The sequence below is a fragment of the Budorcas taxicolor genome, chromosome 16, assembly GCF_023091745.1.
Source record: "Budorcas taxicolor isolate Tak-1 chromosome 16, Takin1.1, whole genome shotgun sequence".
Classification (NCBI taxonomy): Eukaryota; Metazoa; Chordata; class Mammalia; order Artiodactyla; family Bovidae; genus Budorcas; species Budorcas taxicolor.
Window position 1 is genome coordinate 58,259,429 of NC_068925.1, and position 22,102 is coordinate 58,281,530.

Here is a 22,102-nt window from a genome sequence, read left to right on the forward strand (position 1 = left end):
AATGACTTGAAAAAGGTAAATTTTAGACCCAGAACCCAGAACTAGATTCCTGGCCCATCAACTTCAAGATGTTGCTCTTTCAGCTTTACATCAGGATGCTCAACTAAGGGCAATTTTGTCTCCTAAGGGATATCTGGCAATGGCTGAAGACATTTTTGCTTGCTACAACTGGGAGCAAAACGGTTGCTACTGGATTGTTAAAGAAGCAGGTATACCTGCTGGGTATATTAGAACACAACAGAAATATTAAATAAACAGTGTAAATAATTTAGAGAGATGATTGCAAGTAGACTATGTCATCTTGAGTCAAACAGGTAAATAAATAAACTAAAGGAATTAAACATACAGAAATTATATACTCATTAGGATGACCACTATTTAAACAAAAAGAAAAAGAACCAAACCAGAAAATAACAAGTACAGAGAGGATGCGGACAAACTGGAACCCTTCTGCACTGTTGAGGGGAATGTAAAATTGTACTGCAGGCAGGAAAAACAGTGCGGCGGTTCTGTTAAACACAGATTAAACACAGATTCACCACATGATCCAGTAATTCTGCTTCCAGGTAAACACCTGAAAGAACTGAAAGCAGGATTTCAAAAAGCTAGTTATACATCAGTGTTCCAAGCAGCATTATTAACCACGGTTTTCACAGATGAAAGCAACGCCAGTGTCCACAAAGAGATGAACGCACAAAGTATGATACGTGCAGTCATCCCTCGGTATCCACAGGAAATTGCTTCCAGGACCTCCAAGGATCCAAAATCCAAGGATGCTCAAGTCCCTTACACAAAATAGAACAGTATTAGCATATAGCTTACTGCACATCCTCCTGTGTACTTTAAATCATCTCTAGATCACTTATAATATCTAATATGATGTAAATACTATGGAAATAGTTGCCAGTGAGCTGCAAATTCAAGTTTCTCTTTTTAGAATTTTCTGGAACTTTTTTTCCAAATACTTCTGAACCCTAGCTGGTTGAACCCACAGATGCTGAACCTGCAGATATGTAGGGCCAACTGTACATGCAGTTACATGTCATTCGGCCTCAGAAAGGAAGGAGACTGTGACACAGGCCACAACATGGATGAGGCCAGAGCGACTGTGCTGAGTGCCCGGAGCCAGTCATAAAACAGGTGCTGGTGGACTCCATTTACAGGCGGTATCCAGGGTCGTCAAAACGCACAGAAGTAGAACGGTGGCTGGCAGAGGTTGCGGGGAGAGGGGCATGGGGACTTGTTTAATAGGGATAGTTTCTGTTTTGCAAGATGAAAACATTCTGGATACTGCGCAGCAATGTGAACAATATTCAACATTACTTACTTAAAAACGATTAAGATGGTAAATTTTATGATATGTGTATTTCATCACAACTGAAATTCTTTCAAAATACACAAATTTATATGACATACAACCTAAAGAAGCACTGAGCATAGTGTTAAAGGACCAGAAAATTTTAATCCTCTAATATCCTTTTTCAATGACCTGTTAGCCTGCTTTAATGACCCTCACATCTGACCCTCAGGAGTAAGTTAAAAGTGTTTCATGCTTCATTCTGATACCCAGCAGCCTCCAGTTTCCTAAAACAGTAGTCAAAGCTCTTTAAACAATTAATAAACCCAGAAGTTCATTAATTATAATTTCATATTTGATTTCATGGTAAATCAAAGTATTTCTCAGAAACTATACCATTAACCATGTTTGCCTTGAGACATCAAATCTATAAAGACGTATCAGTCAAAGAAATATGATTCAAAATAACCAACAGTAACTATAAAAATGCAACTTCTCACTGGCTATATTTACACACAAGTTAAAAACTCCCAGAAGACAATTTCACTAAATAAAATCATCTTACCAAAAGCTGTGACCACACTTTGTCATGTATGCTTCCTCAATCATATCAAAGCAGATGGGGCTAAAAACAAATAGGAAAATAATTAATACATTTAAGTAATTACAAATTGGAAAAAGTCATAACAGTATCAACAAAATCATATTTCAGTACACAGGTAAATCTTCAAACTTTTTACTGATGAGAGATGAAATTTCTCTTGGGCTGAATGAACTTCAGAGGATCGCTGATAATAATAATTTGTGGGCCATCAAGTTCTAAGATGAATGAAATGAATAATTTAACTGACCCCAATATTTTAACTTGCCCGTAACTTTTTACAGTGTGGTGCAATCACAAAAGTAAGTAAGTTCTACCATCTTTTTGATCATCCCTGGTACCAGACACAAGACCTGCTCATCTAAATGCGCTTTTATTTTCTATCTCAAAGAAAACTAATTTCCTGAGTGACAAATTTACAGTTACAATTTCAATATCTCTTCCAAGCAGTGAAGATGCTAATGATAACTAATACTTAACACAAGCTATGCATGTCCACTTAAATAATGACATATATTAACTCAATCCTTTATAGATAAGGAAAGCAATACAAGTGATGTTAAAAGTCACAGAGCTAGGAAGTAACACAGCCAAATTTTCAAACTTAAGTGCATGTTCTCAACCACTATTCTATTCTACTTTCACATACGATAAGTTAAATATCAGGTCACACCAACTATGCCACATGTTCTGGCCAAGGAAAGGTGGTTATCAATCTCTTGAGAGGATAGTCTACCAAAAATACACAAAGCCTTACAAAAAGCAATTTCCCTTTATCCTTCCCCGTTCTTCCTTCCAAAAACTCCATGAAGTGTCCAGAGATACAACAGCCATCTTGTGATCATAAAGACAACAACTATAGGTTAAGAACACAGGATATGAGCTCCTTGGTAACATTCTTCAGCAGTTGCATCAGCCATGAATTGTCTCTCTCTGGACTTCACATTACACGAGAAAAGCAAATCCTCACTTGCTTAAGCCAATATTTATTGAGTTTTCTGTCACTGGTATACAAATCCAGTCCTTACTGATGATACATGACAATTAAACTGCAAATGAAAATTTATCCAGTCCCTTCAAGAAAAGTTTCCTGGGCATAAGTACCATCTTAGAATGTGAGATTTTAAGTAAGTTATAAAGAAAGTCTCAGTGTCACACAAGCTCGGCATTTCATCACCTATTGTATCCTGGCAAAGACTACACTGGCTTTGTCAAGTCTTTACTGTTCCAGACTCAGAAGAAGGAGAAATCTCTTATATGTGGGGATTCGGTAGTTTTTCATTTGGAACGAAGTCCACCTTGCTCCATCTAATGAAGAAGGAGGAGGGGTGGGAGTCCCTCCTGAGGACACATGGATGAGCTGCCCAGGGTGCTCTGTGATCCCAGGCTGTGACTGAAGGATGCCGAAGAGCAGATCTGGGATAGACAAATTTTATTTTACACTGGTACAGCTGGTCACTGGGTGCTCAAGCAGGTATCTTAAGGCCATTTTTTTTTTTTACAGATAGAAATATTTACTCATTATATATGAACAGTATATAGCTTTCAAATTTTAACATTTTTTTAATTAATTAATTTGGGTCTTCATGGCTGCACACAGACCTCTCCTTGCGGTGGCTTCTCTTCTTGCAGAGCACAGGCTCTGGAGTCCAGGCTCGGGAGTTGTGGCAGACAGGCCCACTAGCGCCACAGTATGCAGAATCTTCCTGGACTAGGGATCAAACCCATGTCTCCTGTGTTGGTAGGCTGACTCTTATCCACTGTACCACCAGGAAGGTCCTAAAATTTTAACATTTTGAATACTTCAAACCTCACGATTATTAAGATAACCTATTATGAATCATATTCTACTTTTTAATCTTCCAGTTTTCTAAGCCCATCTCTTAGCATTCAAACTCCAAAAAGAGTGAAAATTATCTTTCTTGAGTGGACTATATATATAGTTTTATTAGTAAGAAAAAGGAAGAGTTGCGAGTAATTCTCTTAATCTTAGAAAAGGCTGAGTCAAGGAATTACAGAATGACTTTGAAGAACAGATCTTCCTTTTGTTTATAAAGATCTCTTGAGGTCTACTTCAGCCCCTGAGCCTGGAATCTGCAAATCACTTGTGTTCAACCCTTTCTCACAACTACCACTTACTCCTTGATTTCTCTGGTCACTAAGGCATACCTTTTCTTTTCTCCTTTTTTCTTTTTCTTTTTGTTTCTTTTCCCCCATTTTTTTTTTCTTTTCTCTTGGTTATGCTATGCGGCAAGCGGGATCTTAGTTCCCTGACCAGAGAGCAAAACTGTGGCTCCTGCAATGGAAGCATAGAGTCCTAACGACTGGACTGCCAGGGAATTCCCAACTCTCAGCTCTGCCCAATTGCAAAGGGCAAAAACATATTCAGGGTAGGTTTTGGGGAAAACTGTAAACAAACAGCTTAAAACTCCTTCTACTCTGCCTATCAACAGCATCCAAAGACAATAAGCTAGAAGACCTAAGCATAAGTACAAACATAGCAGGTATATGAACTGGCAGACAAGCTAAACATTATATTGATATCTGAAATTTTATGCAGCCCCCAAATCCTTATACAAACCCCCCAAAATGTTTAGGGACCCTCTCAAACTTTTTATGGACATCTGACACAGTGGCAACATCAAAAACAAGGAAGAAATCACAAATGGATTAAAGCCCCTGCTGTCACCATTCACGCCTCCTCTACCACCATAAAACAGCAATTCTTGTAAATCAACATGGAAGACAGAAATTCCAACAGAAAATATGGGAAAGGATATCAATTCCTAATTCACAGGATGGGAAGACACTATTTTTCAAGTATATAGAAAGATGTTCTGATTCAGTAGTAATCAAAATATGCAAATTAAGTTGACATGTTACATCCATTAAATCATTAGAAAATTAGAATACCAAGTATATTAGGGAGGATATGGAAAAACAAGAGTTTTCATGAAGAGACATCTGGCAAAGCAACCTACACTGAATTTTCATATACTTATTATCCAGTAATCCCACTCCTGTGATTTGTACATAGGTACACAACATAAAAGAAACCTGAGCGCCGAAGAATTGATGCTTTTGAACTTTGGTGCTGAGGAAGACACCTGAGAGTCCCTTGGACTGCGAGGAGATCCAACCAGTCCATTCTAAAGGAGATCAGTCCTGGGTGTTCTTTGGAAGGAATGATGCTAAAGCTGAAACTCCAGTACTTTGGCCACCTCATGCGAAGAGTTGACTCATTGGAAAAGACTCTGATGTTGGGAGGGATTGGGGGCAGGAGGAGAAGGGGACAACAGAGGATGAGATGGCTGGATGGCATCACCGACTCGATGGACGTGAGTCTGAGTGAACTCCGGGAGTTGGTGATGGACAGGGAGAACTGGCATGCTGCCCTTTATGGGGTCGCAACGAGTCGGACACAACTGAGCGACTGAACTGAACTGAACACAACATAAAAATACACACATTCAGCATATGTGTACATATATGTAAATACATATATACATGTGTTTACATTTGTGTGTGTGTGTGTGTGTGTTTACGAAGCTAAGAGAAAAACACCCACATCTGTCAATAGGGAATACCTTTGAGGATATTTTTCCAATTCCAAAGAAAGGCAATGCCAAAGAATGCTCAAACTACCGCACAGTTGCACTCATCTCACACGCTAGTAAAGTAATGCTTAAAATTCAGCAAGCCAGGCTTCAGAAATACATGAACCATGAACTTCCAGATGTTCAAGCTGGGTTTAGAAAAAGCAGAGGAACCAGAGATCAAATTGCCAACATCCACTGGATCATCAAAAAAGCAAGAGAGTTCCAGAAAAACATCTAATTCTGCTTTATTGACTATGCCAAAGCCTTTGACTATGTGGATCACAATAAACTGTGGAAAATTCTGAAAGAGATGGGAACACCAGACCACCTGACCTGCCCCTTGAGAAACCTGTATGCAGGTCAGGAAGCAACAGTTAGAACTGGACATGGAACAACAGACTGGTTCCAAATAGGAAAAGGAGTACGTCAAGGCTGTATATTGTCACCCTGCTTATTTAACTTCTATGCAGAGTACATCATGAGAAGTGCTGGGCTGGAAGAAGCACAAGCTGGAATCAAGATTGCCAGGAAAAATCTCAATAACCTCAGATATGCAGATGACACCACCCTTATGACAGAAAGTGAAGAGGAACTAAAAAGCCTCTTGATGAAAGTGAAAGAGGAGAGTGAAAAAGTTGGCTTAAAGCTCAACATTCAGAAAACAAATATCATGGCATCTGGTCCCATCACTTCATGGGAAATAGATGGGGAAACAGTGGAAACAGTGACAGACTTTATCTCTTTGGGCTCCAAAATCACTGCAGATGGTGACTGCAGCCATGAAATTAAAAGATGCTTACTCCTTGGAAGAAAAGTTATGAGCAACCTAGATAGCATATTCAAAAGCAGAGACATTACTTTGCCAACAAACGTCCGTTTAGTCAAGGCTATGGTTTTTCCAGTGGTCACATATGGATGCAAGAGTTGGACTGTGAAGAAAGCTGAGCGCCAAAGAATTGATGCTTTTGAACTGTGGTGTTGGAGAAGACTCTTGAGAGTCCCTTGGACTGCAAGGAAATCCAATCAGGCCATTCTGAAGGAGATCAGCCCTGGGTTTCTTTGGAAGGAATGATGCTAAAGCTGAAACTCCAATACTCTGGCCACCTCATGAGAAGAGCTGACTCACTGGAAAAGACTCTGATGCTGGGAGGGATTGGGGGCAGGAGGAGAAGGGGACGACAGAGGATGAGATGGCTGGATGGCATCACTGACTTGATGGATGTGAGTCTGAGTGAAATCCAGGAGATGGTGATGGACAGGGAGGCCTCGCATGCTGCAATTCATGGGGTCACAAAGAGCTGGACACGACTGAGCGACCTAACTGAACTTGATACTTGCAACAAACTGGATACTTGTTACAGTAGGGAATTAGAGGCAGCCTTTACGATCAAAATTACTAGAATGGAGAAATTAAAATGTGCTTAGATATATACTAGAAAACATCACGAAACCGTCAAAAGGAATGAATCAAAGGTACAGGGAGCACCATGACTGGATACTGTGTCAAGTGAAAACAGAAACGAAAATAAGATCTGTGACACAATATGATTCACATAAAATTAAAACACAAAAAATATGTTTCACAGGTACACATAGATTCAAAAACACATATAAATTATAACAGAAAACCAAGAGTAGAGGTTAGGAAAATAAGAAATTAAGTAGGGAGAGGAATATATAATCTTATTCAACTGTATCTAAAAATGACATCAATAGTAAGACGTACCATTATATGCAACTAAAAAAGAAACAACTCTGCTAATTAAACTAAACTTCTTCATCAGTTAGGAATTTTACCCTTTTCTAAAAAGCTCTTTTAGATTTAAGTTTTATCATACATCACTCTTGTGGAAAACACACACACAACTTATAATTAGATTTTCCAACAAATTCTCATTCTTCAGGGTTTAACTTTTCTGAATCACTTTTTTACTAAGTCACTGATATCCAGATTTTTCCACATAATACTTTCCATTTCTGTGGTAAAGTATCATTTACTAGGAGAATTCATAATGGAACTAAAAGCTATTGTTCCTAGGACTGTAAGCCAAGTTTACATTCAGTCAGATCACCTACATCTGACTCCAGCTTTAGGAATGTTGCCTAACATGTCTAATTCACCAAATTGTAATCTGTTGAGGCAGGCATTTTCTCTGTTGACATATCTGTGTGAAATGACAGCTACTTCCAAGAATTTTTTTTTTAATTCCATCATCTACAACACATAACCCAATTTTCAAATACGCCAAAGAATAAATGAAGGAAAAACTAGAATCAAAGAATATGACAAAGTGAAACAAAGCAAAACAGGAGCCTTGGGCTGGTTAATGAACAAGGTGAAACATGATTAGTTTACTCTGGACTTGAGGTCAAAATTTAAATGAAGCAGACTTACCCTCTTACTATACACACTTAGAAACTGGCTGGTGGTCGGGGAGGTTGCGGGGGGTCGGGGGCGGGATGGGCAGCAGGGAGAATAAACAAACCAACTGCTTTTAGACCCTGGACACTAAGCAACACAGTACTGAGATCTCTGAGGAAAGCGGACAAATGAAACGAACGCTACCATAGATTCAGCTTGTTGCCTTAAAAGAGAAAGCTTCCCAGGCCCAAGCAGGGAGAACACAAGCAGAGCATGACAATCTTGCTGGAATGAGAAAAAGGAAACAATTTACAAGACAGGACACCCAAGAAGGAGCTACAAGAAAAATCGGAAAAAAATCTATATAGCATTCTCATCAGATTCACTGTTGAAGACTAGTCACATGTGCCCAAGGTGAAAACTCCACAAGACCACAATCCTAGAGACAAAGGATAATTTCCATGGGCTGATTAACACATGAAATACAGGTTGAGAAAAGAAGCCGCAAATCAGATGTCAACAGACATTCAGTTCAGTTGCTCAGTCATGTCCAACTCTCCGACCCCATGAATCACAGCACGCCAGGCCTCTCTGTCCATCACCAACTCCCAGAGTTCACTCAAACTCATGTCCATCGAGTCCATGATGCCATCCAGCCATCTCATCCTCGGTCGTCCCCTTCTCCTCCTGCCCCCAATCCCTCCCAGCATCAGAGACTTTTCTAGTGAGTCAACTCTTCGCATGAAGTGGCCAAAGTCCTGGAGTTTCAGCTTTAGCATCATTGTTTCCAAAGAAATCCCAGGGCTGATCTCCTTCAGAATGGACTGGTTGGATCTCCTTGCAGTCCAAGGGACTCTCAAGAGTCTTCTCCAACACTACACTTCAAAAACATCAATTCTCCGGCACTCAGCTTTCTTCACAGTCCAACTCTCACATCCATACATGACTACTGGAAAAGCCAAGTTAAAACAGAAAGAGAAAAAGAAAACACAGCATCTATGGGCTGTGGATCAGTATCAAATCAATCAAAATAAATATAAGAAGATGCTGGCTGAAGTTCATTTTAAAATAACAATTAACAACAACAAAAAAAAAGACACCACACCACATATCCAAGAAATTCAGAAAACTCCAAGTAGAATTTAAAAAAACAAAAAAAACACCCTGATACATACACTGCATTTAAACCAATAAAAGCAAAATGAAGAGGAAATCTTGAAGGCAGTCATAGAAAAAAGACACACCACATACAGAGGAACAAAACTAAGAGTACAGCAGAGTTCTCATCAGAAACTATACCAGCCAAGAGAGTCTGGAGAGCTTCTGGACTGGTGGCGACCTGGGGAGAATGGCACTCTCGGAGAGGGCACGAAAGCTCTGCACCCTTTCCCTGTACCTTGTTCTATGCATCTTTCCCATCTGGCTGTTTCTGAGTTATATCCTTTAATATTAAACCAATAATATGGTCATTATTCCAACTTTTAGAGGTGATAGATCATCTACATAGTGGGAACTGGTTGGTTGCTGCAGTGCTCCATACAGGAAGCATCTGTTCAAGTCTTTTGCCCATTTAAAAAACTGGGTTGGGGAAAACGGCCAAGATGGTGGAGTAGAAAGATACTGAGCTCACCTCATCGCATGTGCACACCAAAATCACAACAATATGCAGAACAATTAGCACTGAAAATGACTGAAATCTACCAGAAAAAAAAAATCTACAACTAAAGACATAAAGAAGTAACCACATCGAGACCATTAGGAGGGACAGACCTGCAATATAATCAAATCCCATACCTCCCAGGTGGCTGACTCACAAACTGGAGACTAATTATATAACAGAGGTTCTCCCACAGGAGGAGTGAGAGTTCTGAGCCCCATGTCAGCCCCTGCAGCGCAGGGGTCCAACACCAGGAAAAAGACCCCCACAGGATTTGGCTTTGAAGACCAGCAGGGCTTGGCTGCAGGAGCTCCACTAGACCGGGGCAATGGAGACACCACTCTTAAAGTGAAGTGTAGTGAAGTCGCTCAGTCGCGTCCGACTCTGCGATCCCATGGACTGTAGCCTGCAAGGCCTCTGTCCATGGGATTTTCCAGGCAACAATACTGGAGTGGGTTGCCATTTCCTTCTCCAGGGGGAACTCTTAAAGGGTGCACACAAAATCATACACCCAACAGGACCAAGGGTAAAAGCAATAATCTGACAGGAACCTGGGCCAGACCAACCTGCTGATCTCAGACGGTCTTCAGGAGAAGCAGGGGGCCACAGCAGCACACCCTGGGGGCTCTGGAGACATTCTGGCATCAAGACCTTGCCCTGCTTAACATCTGTAGGCTCCAGTGCCGGGATTCCTCAGGCCAAACAGCAAACTGGGTAGGGACACAGGCCCACCAATCAGCAGACAAGCTGCCTAAGACTTCCTGCCTCGACATACCCCTAGACACTACACTGCAAACAGAGGGCCAAGTCCCACCTAGTTCTACCCATGAGAGGCCAGGCATTGGACCCTCCCGCCATAATGGGGCACAAGCCTTTAGATCAGCCTCACCCTTCAGGGGGCAGACACCATAAACAAGAAAACTGTATTTCCACAGACCAAGTCTGCAAAGGCAGGTCAGACACTACCTGGGACCCAGTGACAAGAAGGGAGGGCACAAGACATTTCCTACAAAGAGCCACTTCTCCAAGATGGAGAATATGGTTAAAATGACCATACTACTCAAGATAATCTGGATTCAATGCAAACCCTTATTAAATTATCAATGACATTTTTCATAGAGAAAAATTTACATTTGTATGGAAACACAAAAGACCCTAAATACCCAAAATAATCTTGAGAAAGAAGAACGGAGCTGGAGGACTCATGCTCTCTGACTTCAGGCTATACTATATAGCGACAGTAATCAAAACAGTATGGTACAGGCACTAAAACAGACATACAGATCAATGAAACAGGACAGAAAGCCCAGAAATAAACCCACGACCTTATGATCATTCAATCCATGACAAAGGAGGTAAGAACATACAATGGAAAAAATACAGTCTCTGCAATAATTGTTGCTAGGAAAACTGTACATGTGAAAGAATGAAAGCAGAACATTCTCTTAACATTATAAACAAAAATAAACTCAAAACGGATTAAAGACTGAAATGTGAGACAGAATACTAAAAAACTCTTAAAGGAAAACACTCTTTGACATAAACTGTAGCAAGATTTTTTTTTGGATCTGTCTCTCAGGAAAACTAAAAATCAAAACAAGAATAAAGAAATAGGACTTAAGCCAAGCTTATATGATTTTGCACAGCAAAGAAAACCATACAAAACGAAAAGACAACCTACAGACTGGAAGAAAATATTTGCAAAGGATGCTATCGACAGAGGATTAATTTCCAAAACAGACAACTCATGCAATTCAATATTTTTAAAAATGGGCAGAAGACCTAAATAGACATTTCTCCAAAGAAGACATACAGGTGGCCAAGAGGCACATGAAAAGATGAAAAGATGCTCAATACTGCTAATTATTAAGAGAAATGCAAATCAGAACTACTATGAGGTATCACAACAGTTAGAATGGCCATCATTAAACAGTCCACAAATAATAAATGCTGCTAAAAGGAACCCTCCTACACTGTAGGTGGGAATGTAAATTTTGCAGCCACTACAGTAAACAGTCTGAAAGTTCCTTAAAAACTAAAAATAGTTACCACATGATCCTGCACTCCCACTCCTGGGCATATATTCAGATAAAACTCTAATTCAAAAAGATATATACACCCCAATTTTTACAGTAGCACTATTTACAATAGCCAAGTCATGGAAACAACGCAAATGTCCATCAGCAGATGAATGGATAAACATGTGATATATGTATACAATGGAATATTACTCAGCCATAAAAAAGAACGAAATAATGCCATTCGCAGCAACACGGACATACCCGAATATCCTATGATAACACTTACATGTGGAATCTAAAAAAAAAAAAATGCTACAAATAAACTTATTTACAAAGCATAAAACAGACTCACAGACATAGAAAACAAACTTACAATTATTAAAGGGGATAGCAAGGAAGGGGCCGGGGCAAACCAGGGTGAGATAAACTAGGAGTCTGGAATTAGCAGATACAAGCTACTATATATAAAATAGGTAAACAACAAGAACACTCAGTATAGCACAGGGAACGATTATCCATCCCTTATAATAACCTAATATGGGAAGGAATCTGAAAAAGGATACATATATGTATAAGTGAATCACTTTGCTATACACCTGATACTAAAACATTATAAATTAACTATACTTCAACTTTTTAATGGTTTAAAAAAAAACTATATAGCAAAAGACAATGGACTGATATCTTCAAAATACTAAAAAGGAAAAAAAAACTTTAAACTTAGAACTTTATATCCAGCAAAAAAAAATTCAAATATAAAGACGAAACAAGTAATTTCCAAAATAAACAGGTAAGTAACTTAGAGAATTCATTGCATACAGACTTCACTACCTGATATATTCACGAAGTTCTATGAGGCACAAGCTGGAATCTAGATTCCCGGGAGAAATATCAATAACCTCAGATATGCGGATGACATCACACTTATGGCAGAAAGCGAAGAGGAACTAAAGAGCCTCTTGATGAAAGTGAAAGAGGAGAGTGAAAAAGCTGGCTTAAAACTCAACACTCAAAGAACTAAAATCATGGCATCTGGTCCCATTGATTCATGGCAAATAGATGGGGAAACAATGGAAACAGTGACAGACTTTATTTTCCTGGGCTCCAAAATCACTGCAGATGGTTACTGCAGCCATGAAATTAAAAGATGCTTACTCCTTGGAAGAAAAGCTATGACAAACTTAGACAGCATATTAAAAAGCAGAGACATTATTTTGTCGACAAAGGTCTATACAGTCAAAGCTGTGGCTTTTCCAGTAGTCATGTATGGATGTGAGACTGGGACCATAAGGAAAGCTAAGCACTGAAGAATTGATGCTTTTGAACTGTGGTGTTGGAGAAGACTCTTGAGAGTCTGCAAGGAGATCCATCAATCCTAAAGGAAATCAGTCCTGAATATTCATTGTAAGGACTGATGCTGAAGATGAAGCTCCAATACTCTGGCCTCCTGATGTGAAGAACCGACTCACTGGAAAATACCTGATGCTGGGAAAGATTGAAGGCAGGAGGAGATGGGGACGACAGAGGGCCAAAGACTGGATGGTATCACCGAACCAATGGACATGAGTTTGAACAAGCTCCAGGAGTTGGTGATTCACAGGGAAGCCTGGCGTGCTGCAGTCCACAGGATCACAAAGAGTCCAACACAACTAAGCAACTGAACTGAACTGGAATAAGGAATACAAAGACAGCAAATATACACAAAGACAGAAAGAACTCTAAAAGTGGGAACAATGAATATAAATATGAAACATATTTTATGTTTAATCACTCTAAAATATAAGCAGCAGGAAGAGTTCACAATTGAATATAGAGCACAACACCATCCCTAGAAACAAAGCAAGCACAAGAGGAAAACAGTAAGACAAACGGAAATCATAACCTAATATTTTAAGATGGACCAAAAGAAATAAAGAAAATTACAAAGCATTGAAAGATAGAGAAAATTCTCAATTAGGCAACCTCAGAAATCAATTATTAGGAAGAAAAACTTATTTTAAAAGAAGTTAAAGAATTCAGGAAAACTTAGAAATAAAGAAAAAGACATAAGAGCAAATAAGCATAATGGATACCGATTTAAGAGAAAACCAGATGGCCATTTAAGGCATCTGATTTTGCAAACTTACCACAAAACTTTTGATAGACCATGGAGTGAACCACACTAGTAGTGATTATCTGATATTTTCATCTTACCATTGTTTTTTAAAATAATGATCTTCAGTTGAATCTTGTGAAGAAGATAAATTCATAGCAGCTGCCAAAACTAAAGGTAGACATTCTACTGTACAGTCCTTAAGCTTGCCAAAAGGTTATGTACATCATTTAACTACATTAAGAACCAACAGAGCAGAACAGATATAGATACAGAAAATTACTTTTTAGTTCACTATTTTGTATTTATAATGCACATCATCTCAGTTAAGCAAGGGTTTCATAACAACTGGCTTGACACTCAAGTTAAATTTTCAATCAGTGCCTTATTTATACTCTTCCTTTTATATGTTTTATCTGCTTCAAAACCAGCATCCAAACTTACCAAATGATAATAAATGGTACAGTAATAAGGCTATTGCTTAATCCATACATATTTTGATAGCAACACTAATTCTATTATGCTTCCACAAAATGTGTCAACTGATTCTAGTAGCACTGATTCTAACTAACCAAGCATTCAGTTTTTCAAATGTTAAGTATTATACAAAAAAGCATTATCAAGATAATCAGAACCAGGCACAATTAAGAGTCATTTAGGAAAATAAGGAGTGGTTACATCTTATCTTACCTAGCAGGATCAAAGAACCACTTTCATATTTTGGTACCAAATGTGAAATCCTGGCAAACACCACCTGATTCCTTTCGGTGATTTTAAAAGTTACAGTGTCTTCATACATCTATTATATAATCTACTGCTACTGCTGCTAAGTCACTTCAGTCGTGTCCGACTCTGTGCGACCCCACAGACGGCAGCCCACCAGGCTCCCCCGTCTCTGGGATTCTCCAGGCAAGAACACTGGAGTGGGTTGCCATTTCCTTCTCCAACGCATCAAAGTGAAAAGTGGAAGTGAAGTCGCTCAGTCGTGTCCGACCCTCAGCGACCCAATGGACTGCAGCCTTCCAGGCTCCTCCGTCCATGGGATTTTCCAGGCAAGAGTACTGGAGTGGGGTGCCACTGCCTTCTCCGATTATATAATCTAAACCTCACAATCCTACAATGGGATAGCATTACATCTCAATTTATTAAAAAAATAAAATAAAATACTCAAACATTCATTTGCCCAAAGTTAAATCTCAGGGCTTTTAATTCCAAGTCCAGCGCCCTCTGCATCAGAAGATAAAGGAAACAAATACATGTATCACTGTGACCATGAAATTTCAAATCACTATCAGCATTGAGAAAACCCTGGAAAAAATTATTTTGAATATGTTGAAATTTATATACATCCTTCAAGAGTGAAAGACACCCAACAAAAGTCAGCCACAGAAATGTTTCTTCCTTCCCCTCAAAATGTCCAAAACTTGACACTTCCCTAGCTTCCTCCTTCCCCTTAAACCAGCTGCTTTGTGACCATCCTCAAGCTACCCTTCATTCTCAATTGGCCCTAAGTGGATTCAGGACTGAAAGACAAGGAAATAAAGGAAAAGGAAAATAATAATAGCTTCAAATCATTTGTAACACCTATACAGATAATGCTAGATCCCAAGCACCAATCTTCACAGAGAGCAGTTAAGTTCCAGCCTCTGTCCATTCATCTCACTCCTTCCTAACTTCATTTGATATGATAAAAGCCCTAGAAAACTTAAATGTCCCTTTATATATAGATTAAATTTATCCTGTATTTTATAAAAAAGATTCCTATCTCCACATTTAACTTTGTCTTATATCACAGGATTCTCTGAATAAGGACAGGAAAGGTAAAGAAGAAAAGAAAGACAAGGCAAAAATTTTAGACTCTGCAATTTAACAATGAAATTAAAAAAAAAAAAAAAAAGAGCCGGGTAGGGCATTCAAAATAGCTCTGGTAGAGTCTCAGGAGTAGAGTTTTCGTTTTTTGCCTTTTTTTTTTTTTTTTATTAAATGAGACCACGTAGGCCCAGGGGGGGAAATGACACCGTGATTAACACAAGTGATAGGCATGAAAAGAGAAGCAAGGGAGCCAAGCTCTGGTGTTCCGTCCACCGCAATCCCCTAAAAAAAGTAAATGGATCAGGAAAACAAATATGGCCAAAGAGTGTCACTATTGATTCCTCCCAGTATGAAATCACCCCAATACACTTCTCAATTTCCTCCTGGATCTTATTTTATTCACACATTCCCAAGATTTCACTACTCAGAGTAGCAGTTCTAACCACGAAAGGCTTACAGTTAGAGAAGAATTTCAATTAGGCTTGTGAGTTATAAGTGGAACAATTAAGAGAATTATTTCATAGCAAACAGCATCATCAGGGCTCACAGGATCTGGTGTTAGATTCAAGGTGGATCTAGGGACTTCAGTGCACTTACATGGAATACAGATCTTCACCAGAGCTCTGCTATTAATGTGACTAATGTTTCTTTTTCTGCATCTCAAGGATATCTCAGCTTGCAATATACAACTGACCCTTGAACAACACAGGTTTGAATTATGGGGGTCCACTTACACACAGATTTTTTTCAGTAATAAATACTACAGTACAACACAATCTCCATTTGGTTGAATGCACAGATGTGGAGGGACTGTGGATATGAAAGGCTGACTTAAGTTAAAGAGGATTTTACTGGGCAGAGGGTGGGCATCCCAACTCCTGTGCTGTTCAAGGGTCAACTGTATAGCCCTTCAAGCATCAGCACTACTTTAAGAACTTCAATATTTTTTAAAAATAGGCCAATTCAAGTGTTTTCCTTTTTAAATTCAAATTCCTGAGACAGAAAATATGATTGATACAAAATAAATACTGTTTCATGCCAATACCAACAAAATGCAACTGTTATATTTTAGCCATTAATTCAGAAAAGCAACCATCACAGACCAATGAGCTAGGAAAGATAGCAAGTTCACACGTCAGAAAAACACGGATGCACACGCAGGAGGGGCTACAAAAGTATGGACAGGGGAGATACCATACCTACTATGTTCATTAGACAATGAAAGAAAGTGAAAATGATTCAGTCCTGTCCCACTCTTTGCAGCCCCATGGACTATATAATCCATGGAATTCTCCAGGCCAGAATACTGGAGTGGGTAGCCTTTCCCTTCTCCAGAGGATCTTCCCAACCCAGGGATCGAACCCACGTCTCCCATATTGCAGGTGGATTCTTTACCAGCTGAGCCACAAGGGAAGCCCAAGAATACTGAAGTGAGTAGCCTATCCCTTCTCCGGCAGATCTTCCCAACCCAGGGATTGAACCCACATCTCCTGCATCACAGGCAGATTCTATACCAGCTGAGCCACCAGAGAAGCCCTGATACTGTCAGTCCCATCATCGGGAGAAAGAACACCCATCCACGTGGAAGATGTACTCCTCATAGCCATGTAGAAGATGTGCTTCTTGTATTTCCACCTGGAGTTTTTAAAGTAACTTTTGAAAAAATACTGCTTTGGGGACGTCCATGGTGGTCCACTGGTTGAAAATCTCCTTCCAATGCAGGGAACGCAGGTTTGATCTCTGGTCAGGGAACTAAAATCCCACGTGCCGCAGGGCAACTACCAGTGGTGATGGCTGCACAACACTGCAAATGTGGGAAAAAAAAAAAAAACACACACTGCAGATGTGCTGAACTGTACACTTTAAATGGTGAATCTTATATGGTATGCATTTTACTTCAATTTTTTTTTTTTTTTTTTAGAAAAAGAAAACAGAACTTATGACTTCCCAGGTGGTGCAGTGATAAAGAGTCTGCCTGCCAGTGCAGGAGACACAAGAGATGCCGGTTCTATCCCTGGGTCGGGAAGATACCCTGGGGGAGGAAATGGCAACCCACTCCAGTATTCTTGCTTGAAAAAATTCCACAGAGGAGCTTAGTGGGCTACAGTCCATGGAATCACAAAGAGTCAGACGCAACTGAGCGCGCATGCATGTGCGCACACCCACACCCACACACACACACACATACACACCCCCCACACACACACATAGAAGTTACACTTCTGGCCATGAGGGAGTAACTGGGATGGATCCTACAGAATGGAGGCATACTATTACAAAATTCTTTTACTGTTTATGAAGTGACATAACATTATTTGAAGGTAGACTATAAAAAATTAAAAGTGAGTATTATAAACCCTAGGGCAAGCACTTCCCCCCCCTACACACACACACATCCCATACAAGTAGTACTAATAAGTCAACAGTAGAAACAAAAGAGAAATCTTAAAAATACACAATTAATCCAAAGGAGGCAGGGAAAGAAAGGGAAAAAAGAGAGAAAAGGAATAGAAGAATAGAAAGGACAAATAGAAAACAAAGAGCAGGCAAGATGTATACATAAAACCAAGCATATAATTATGTTAAAATCCAAAAAGTCTAACCAAGCCAATTAAAAGGCAAATTGTCATAGTAAGTAAAAAAGACTCAACCATAAGCTATCTACAAGTATCCTACTTTGAAACAGACATAGAAGTAGTGAAGGACAAAACCACATACCCTGTAAACATTTCAGAAAATAAAGCTGAAGAAGCTATGTTGAACAGACTAAATGGATTTCAGACCAACAAACATTCCCAGTAATAAGGACATTTCAAAATGATAAGGAGATGAACCTACCAACTCTAAATGTGTGTGCCCTACTACTAAAGTTTCAAAATGAAACAAAAATTGACAGAATTGCAAGGAAACATAGTAAAACCCACAATTACACATGGCATGGTTAAAGATCTTAACACCTCTTTCAGTAACTGACAGAACAAGTATTCAGAAAATCAGTATGGGTGTACAGAGCTTAACACATCAACAAACTTGACATTTATAGAATATACTAGTCTACACACAGGAGAATACTCATTTTTTTCAAAAGCATATGGAACATTAACCAAGATAAAGCCTATGGTAAAAAATGAAAGAAGTGGGTAAATTTAAAAGGATTGAATTCATACAAATCCTATTCTCTGAACAAAGCTACATTGTATTAGGAGTCAGTAACAAAATGATATCCAGAGAATTCTCATTTAGAAATTAAAATATGTCTAAGTAGCCCATTCTTCCAATCACAATGGAAAGGATAAAAAAAGTTTATGGAACTGAATGAAAATTAGTGCAGGATTACCAAGGGAAACTACTAGAATTAAATTTTTCTCAGAAAAAAAATGTAAGCTTCTATATTCAAGGCTAGAAAAAGAAGATAAAACTCAAAGTAGAATTAAAAACACAAAGCCAAATATCAGTGAAATAGAGTTATTTGAAAAGATTAATAAAACTGACAATCCTCTGGCTAAACTGTTCAAGGCAAAAAAAAAAAAGAGAGAGAGAGAAAACAAAAATTATCAGCATCAGGAATGAAAGAAAGAAGGGACATCCTTCCAAATCCTACAAACATTTAAAGCATAAAGAAGTGCTAATATTTATGAACCTATGTCAACAAAGTCAATATCTTGGGTGAAATGGAGAAATCCCTTAGCAGGCAAATTACCAAAACTCACTTGCTCACTTAAATAAAAAACCTGAACAGTCCTTTATCAGTTAAAGAAACTGGTAGTAAATAAAACCTTTCCACAAAAACTATGGCTTCCCTGATGAATTCTACCAGACACCTAAGAAGAAATACACCAATTTCATAAACTCTTTCAGAAAATAGACAACATTTCTCATTCCCTTTTAGAAATCCAGTATTACTCTATGTGATGGGCTAGACTGTGTCCTCTCCCAAATCCATACATTGAAATCCTGACCCTCAGTACCTCAGGAGACTGTATTTGGAGACTGGACATTAAAGAGGTAACTACAGTAAAGGTTATATATGCAGGACCTAAACCCATGGTGTTCTTACATGAGATTAGGATACAGACAACACACAGACCAAAGCACAACTACGTGAAGACACAACAAGAGGTGGCCATCGGCAAGTTACGGAGGGAAGAAACCAAATCTGACAACACCTTGATCTTAAACTTCCAGCCTCTAAAACTGTGAGAAAATAACTTTCTGCTTTTTAAGCTACCCAGTCTGTGATTATGTTTCAACAGCCCTAGAAACTAATAACTCTGATACCAAAACTTATATATAAAAACAAAAAGTAAATATATGTGTGCATTATATGAAAACAATAGATCAATGTCACTCATAAATAAAAATGAAAAATATAGCTTTAAAAAATTAGTGTATGAAAGTTGCTCAGTCATGTCCAACTCTTTGTGAGACCATGGACTGCCAGGTTCCTCTGTCCATAGAACTCTCCAGGCTAGAACACTAGAGTGGGTAGACGTTCCCTTCTCCAGGGGATCTTCCCAACCCAGGGATCAAACTCAGGTCTCCCACATTGCAGGTGGATTCTTTACTGTCTGATCTACCAGGGAAGCCAAAGAATACTGCAGTGGGCAGCCTAACCCTTCTCCAGCAAATCTTCCCAAACTAGGAATCGAACCAGGGTCTCCTGCATTGTGGGTTGATTCTTCACCCTCTGAGCCACCAGGGAAGATCCCAAAATAAGACATAAAATTCAAAAAGAAAGAAGTAAAACTATATTGATTTTCAGATGACATGATTGTTATCTTAGAAAATCACATGGTTCTAGCAAAAAACTGTTACAAGTAATAAGTGAACTTAACAATTTAAAGAACAAAGTCAATATACAAAAATAATTTGTATTTCTACATATTAGCAACATTAGGAAATTGAAATTAACACAAGAGCATCAAAAACATGAACCACTTAGGAGTAAGTTTAACAAAATATGTGCAAGATCCAAACATGGAGAACTATAAAATATAAAACTCTGCTAAGAGAAGTTCAAGACCTAAATAACTGGAGAAACATATTATGTTTATGGCTCAAAGATTCAATATTGTTAAGATGTCAAATCTCCCCAAATTGAGTCATCAATTCAAAGTAACCCAAATTAAAATTCCAGAAATCTTTCTAGAATATAAAGCTAAAATATATGTGGAAATGCAAACTTCCTAAATAACTAAAAAGAGGAACAAAACTACACTATCTGATTTCAAGATTTACAACAATGATACAGAAATTAAGATTGCAGTATAGGCATAAGAATAAACACTTAGATCAATGGAACAGAATAAAGATTTCAGAAATAAGAAAATTTAATGAAAAAAGATGGTCTTTTCAACAAACGGGTGCTTCAATAACTGGTAATCTACAGTGGAGGGGAAAAATCTTCGAATCTTACCAAAAACAGTATATAAAAACTAACATGAAATGATTATACCTAAGTACAAAAAAGCTATAAAGTTTCTAGAATATACAAGAAGATTTAGACAACAATTTCGACAGAACATATAAGTCACAGACCATAAAAGAAAAAAGTCCAATAAACTGGACTTAAATTTTAAACTTTTGCACTTCAAAAGACTGCTCAGAAAACTAAAAAGTAAACAACAGACTGGGAGAAAACATCACAATATATAGACTGACAAAAGACGTGCAGCCATAAGCCTTACAACTTAACACAAACGTGAGAAATATACGTGAGAGATTAGAAGACACACAATGGAAGATACTGCTGCTGCTAAGTCACTTCAGTCGTGTCCGACTCTGTGTGACCCCATAGACGGCAGCCAACCAGGCTCCCCCGTCCCTGGGATTCTCCAGACATGCAAGTGGAAATAAGCACATGGAAGTATGCTCAATATCATCAGTCATTAAGAACATGCAAATAATGGCAATAAGATACTACTAAACATACCACTAGAATGACTGAAATTTGAAAGACTGAAAGCAAGCGTTGGTAAGAATGTGGAACTGAAACTCAAACATTGCTGGTAGAAATGCTAAATGACAGTCACTTTAGAAAACCATTCTGCAGTTTCTTATCATGTTAAACATACAGTTGGCCTCACAACCCAAGAATGCACTCCTATATATTTACCCAAGAGACATGAAGATGGGTCTGTACAGAAACCTGAATGTGAATGTTTACAACAGCTTTCTTCACAATCACTGAAAACTTCAGAAACAAAGAAACTCAGTATCTTTCAACTGATGAATATATTAAAAAGTCATGTTATACACCTGGTGGCTCAGACGGTAAAGTGTCTGCCTGTAGTGCGGGAGACCCAGGTTCGATCCCTGGGTTGGGAAGATTCCCCTGGAGAAGGAAATGGCAACCCATTTACAGCCATGGACTGAGGAGCCTGGTAGGCTACAGTCCATGGGGTCCCAAAGAGTCGGACGTGACTGAGCAACTTCACTTTCACTTTCATGTTATATCCATGTAATGGAATACTACTCAGAAGAAAGTTAAAGAAGAAAATTAGTGAAACATTCACCATTATTAAGGGCTTCCCTGGTAGCTCAGCTGGTAAAAGAATCTGCCTGCAATGCAGGAGACCCCAGTTCGATCCATGCACGGGTAAGATCCCCTGGAGAAGGGTATGGCAACAACCCACTCCAGTATTCTTACCTGGAGAATCCC

General features: G+C 38.8%; 1 protein-coding gene across 2 annotated transcripts in view; it reads right to left on the reverse strand.

The window, feature by feature from the left end:
* The window catches only part of COP1 (COP1 E3 ubiquitin ligase), a 230,527-nt gene that overhangs the window by 202,793 nt on the left and 5,632 nt on the right, over positions 1-22,102 (reverse strand). For both annotated transcript variants that reach the window (XM_052653649.1, XM_052653648.1), the window contains exon 2: positions 1,863-1,922. In XM_052653649.1, coding sequence (XP_052509609.1) covers positions 1,863-1,922 — 60 coding nt within the window. The remainder of the gene's footprint in view (positions 1-1,862; positions 1,923-22,102) is intronic.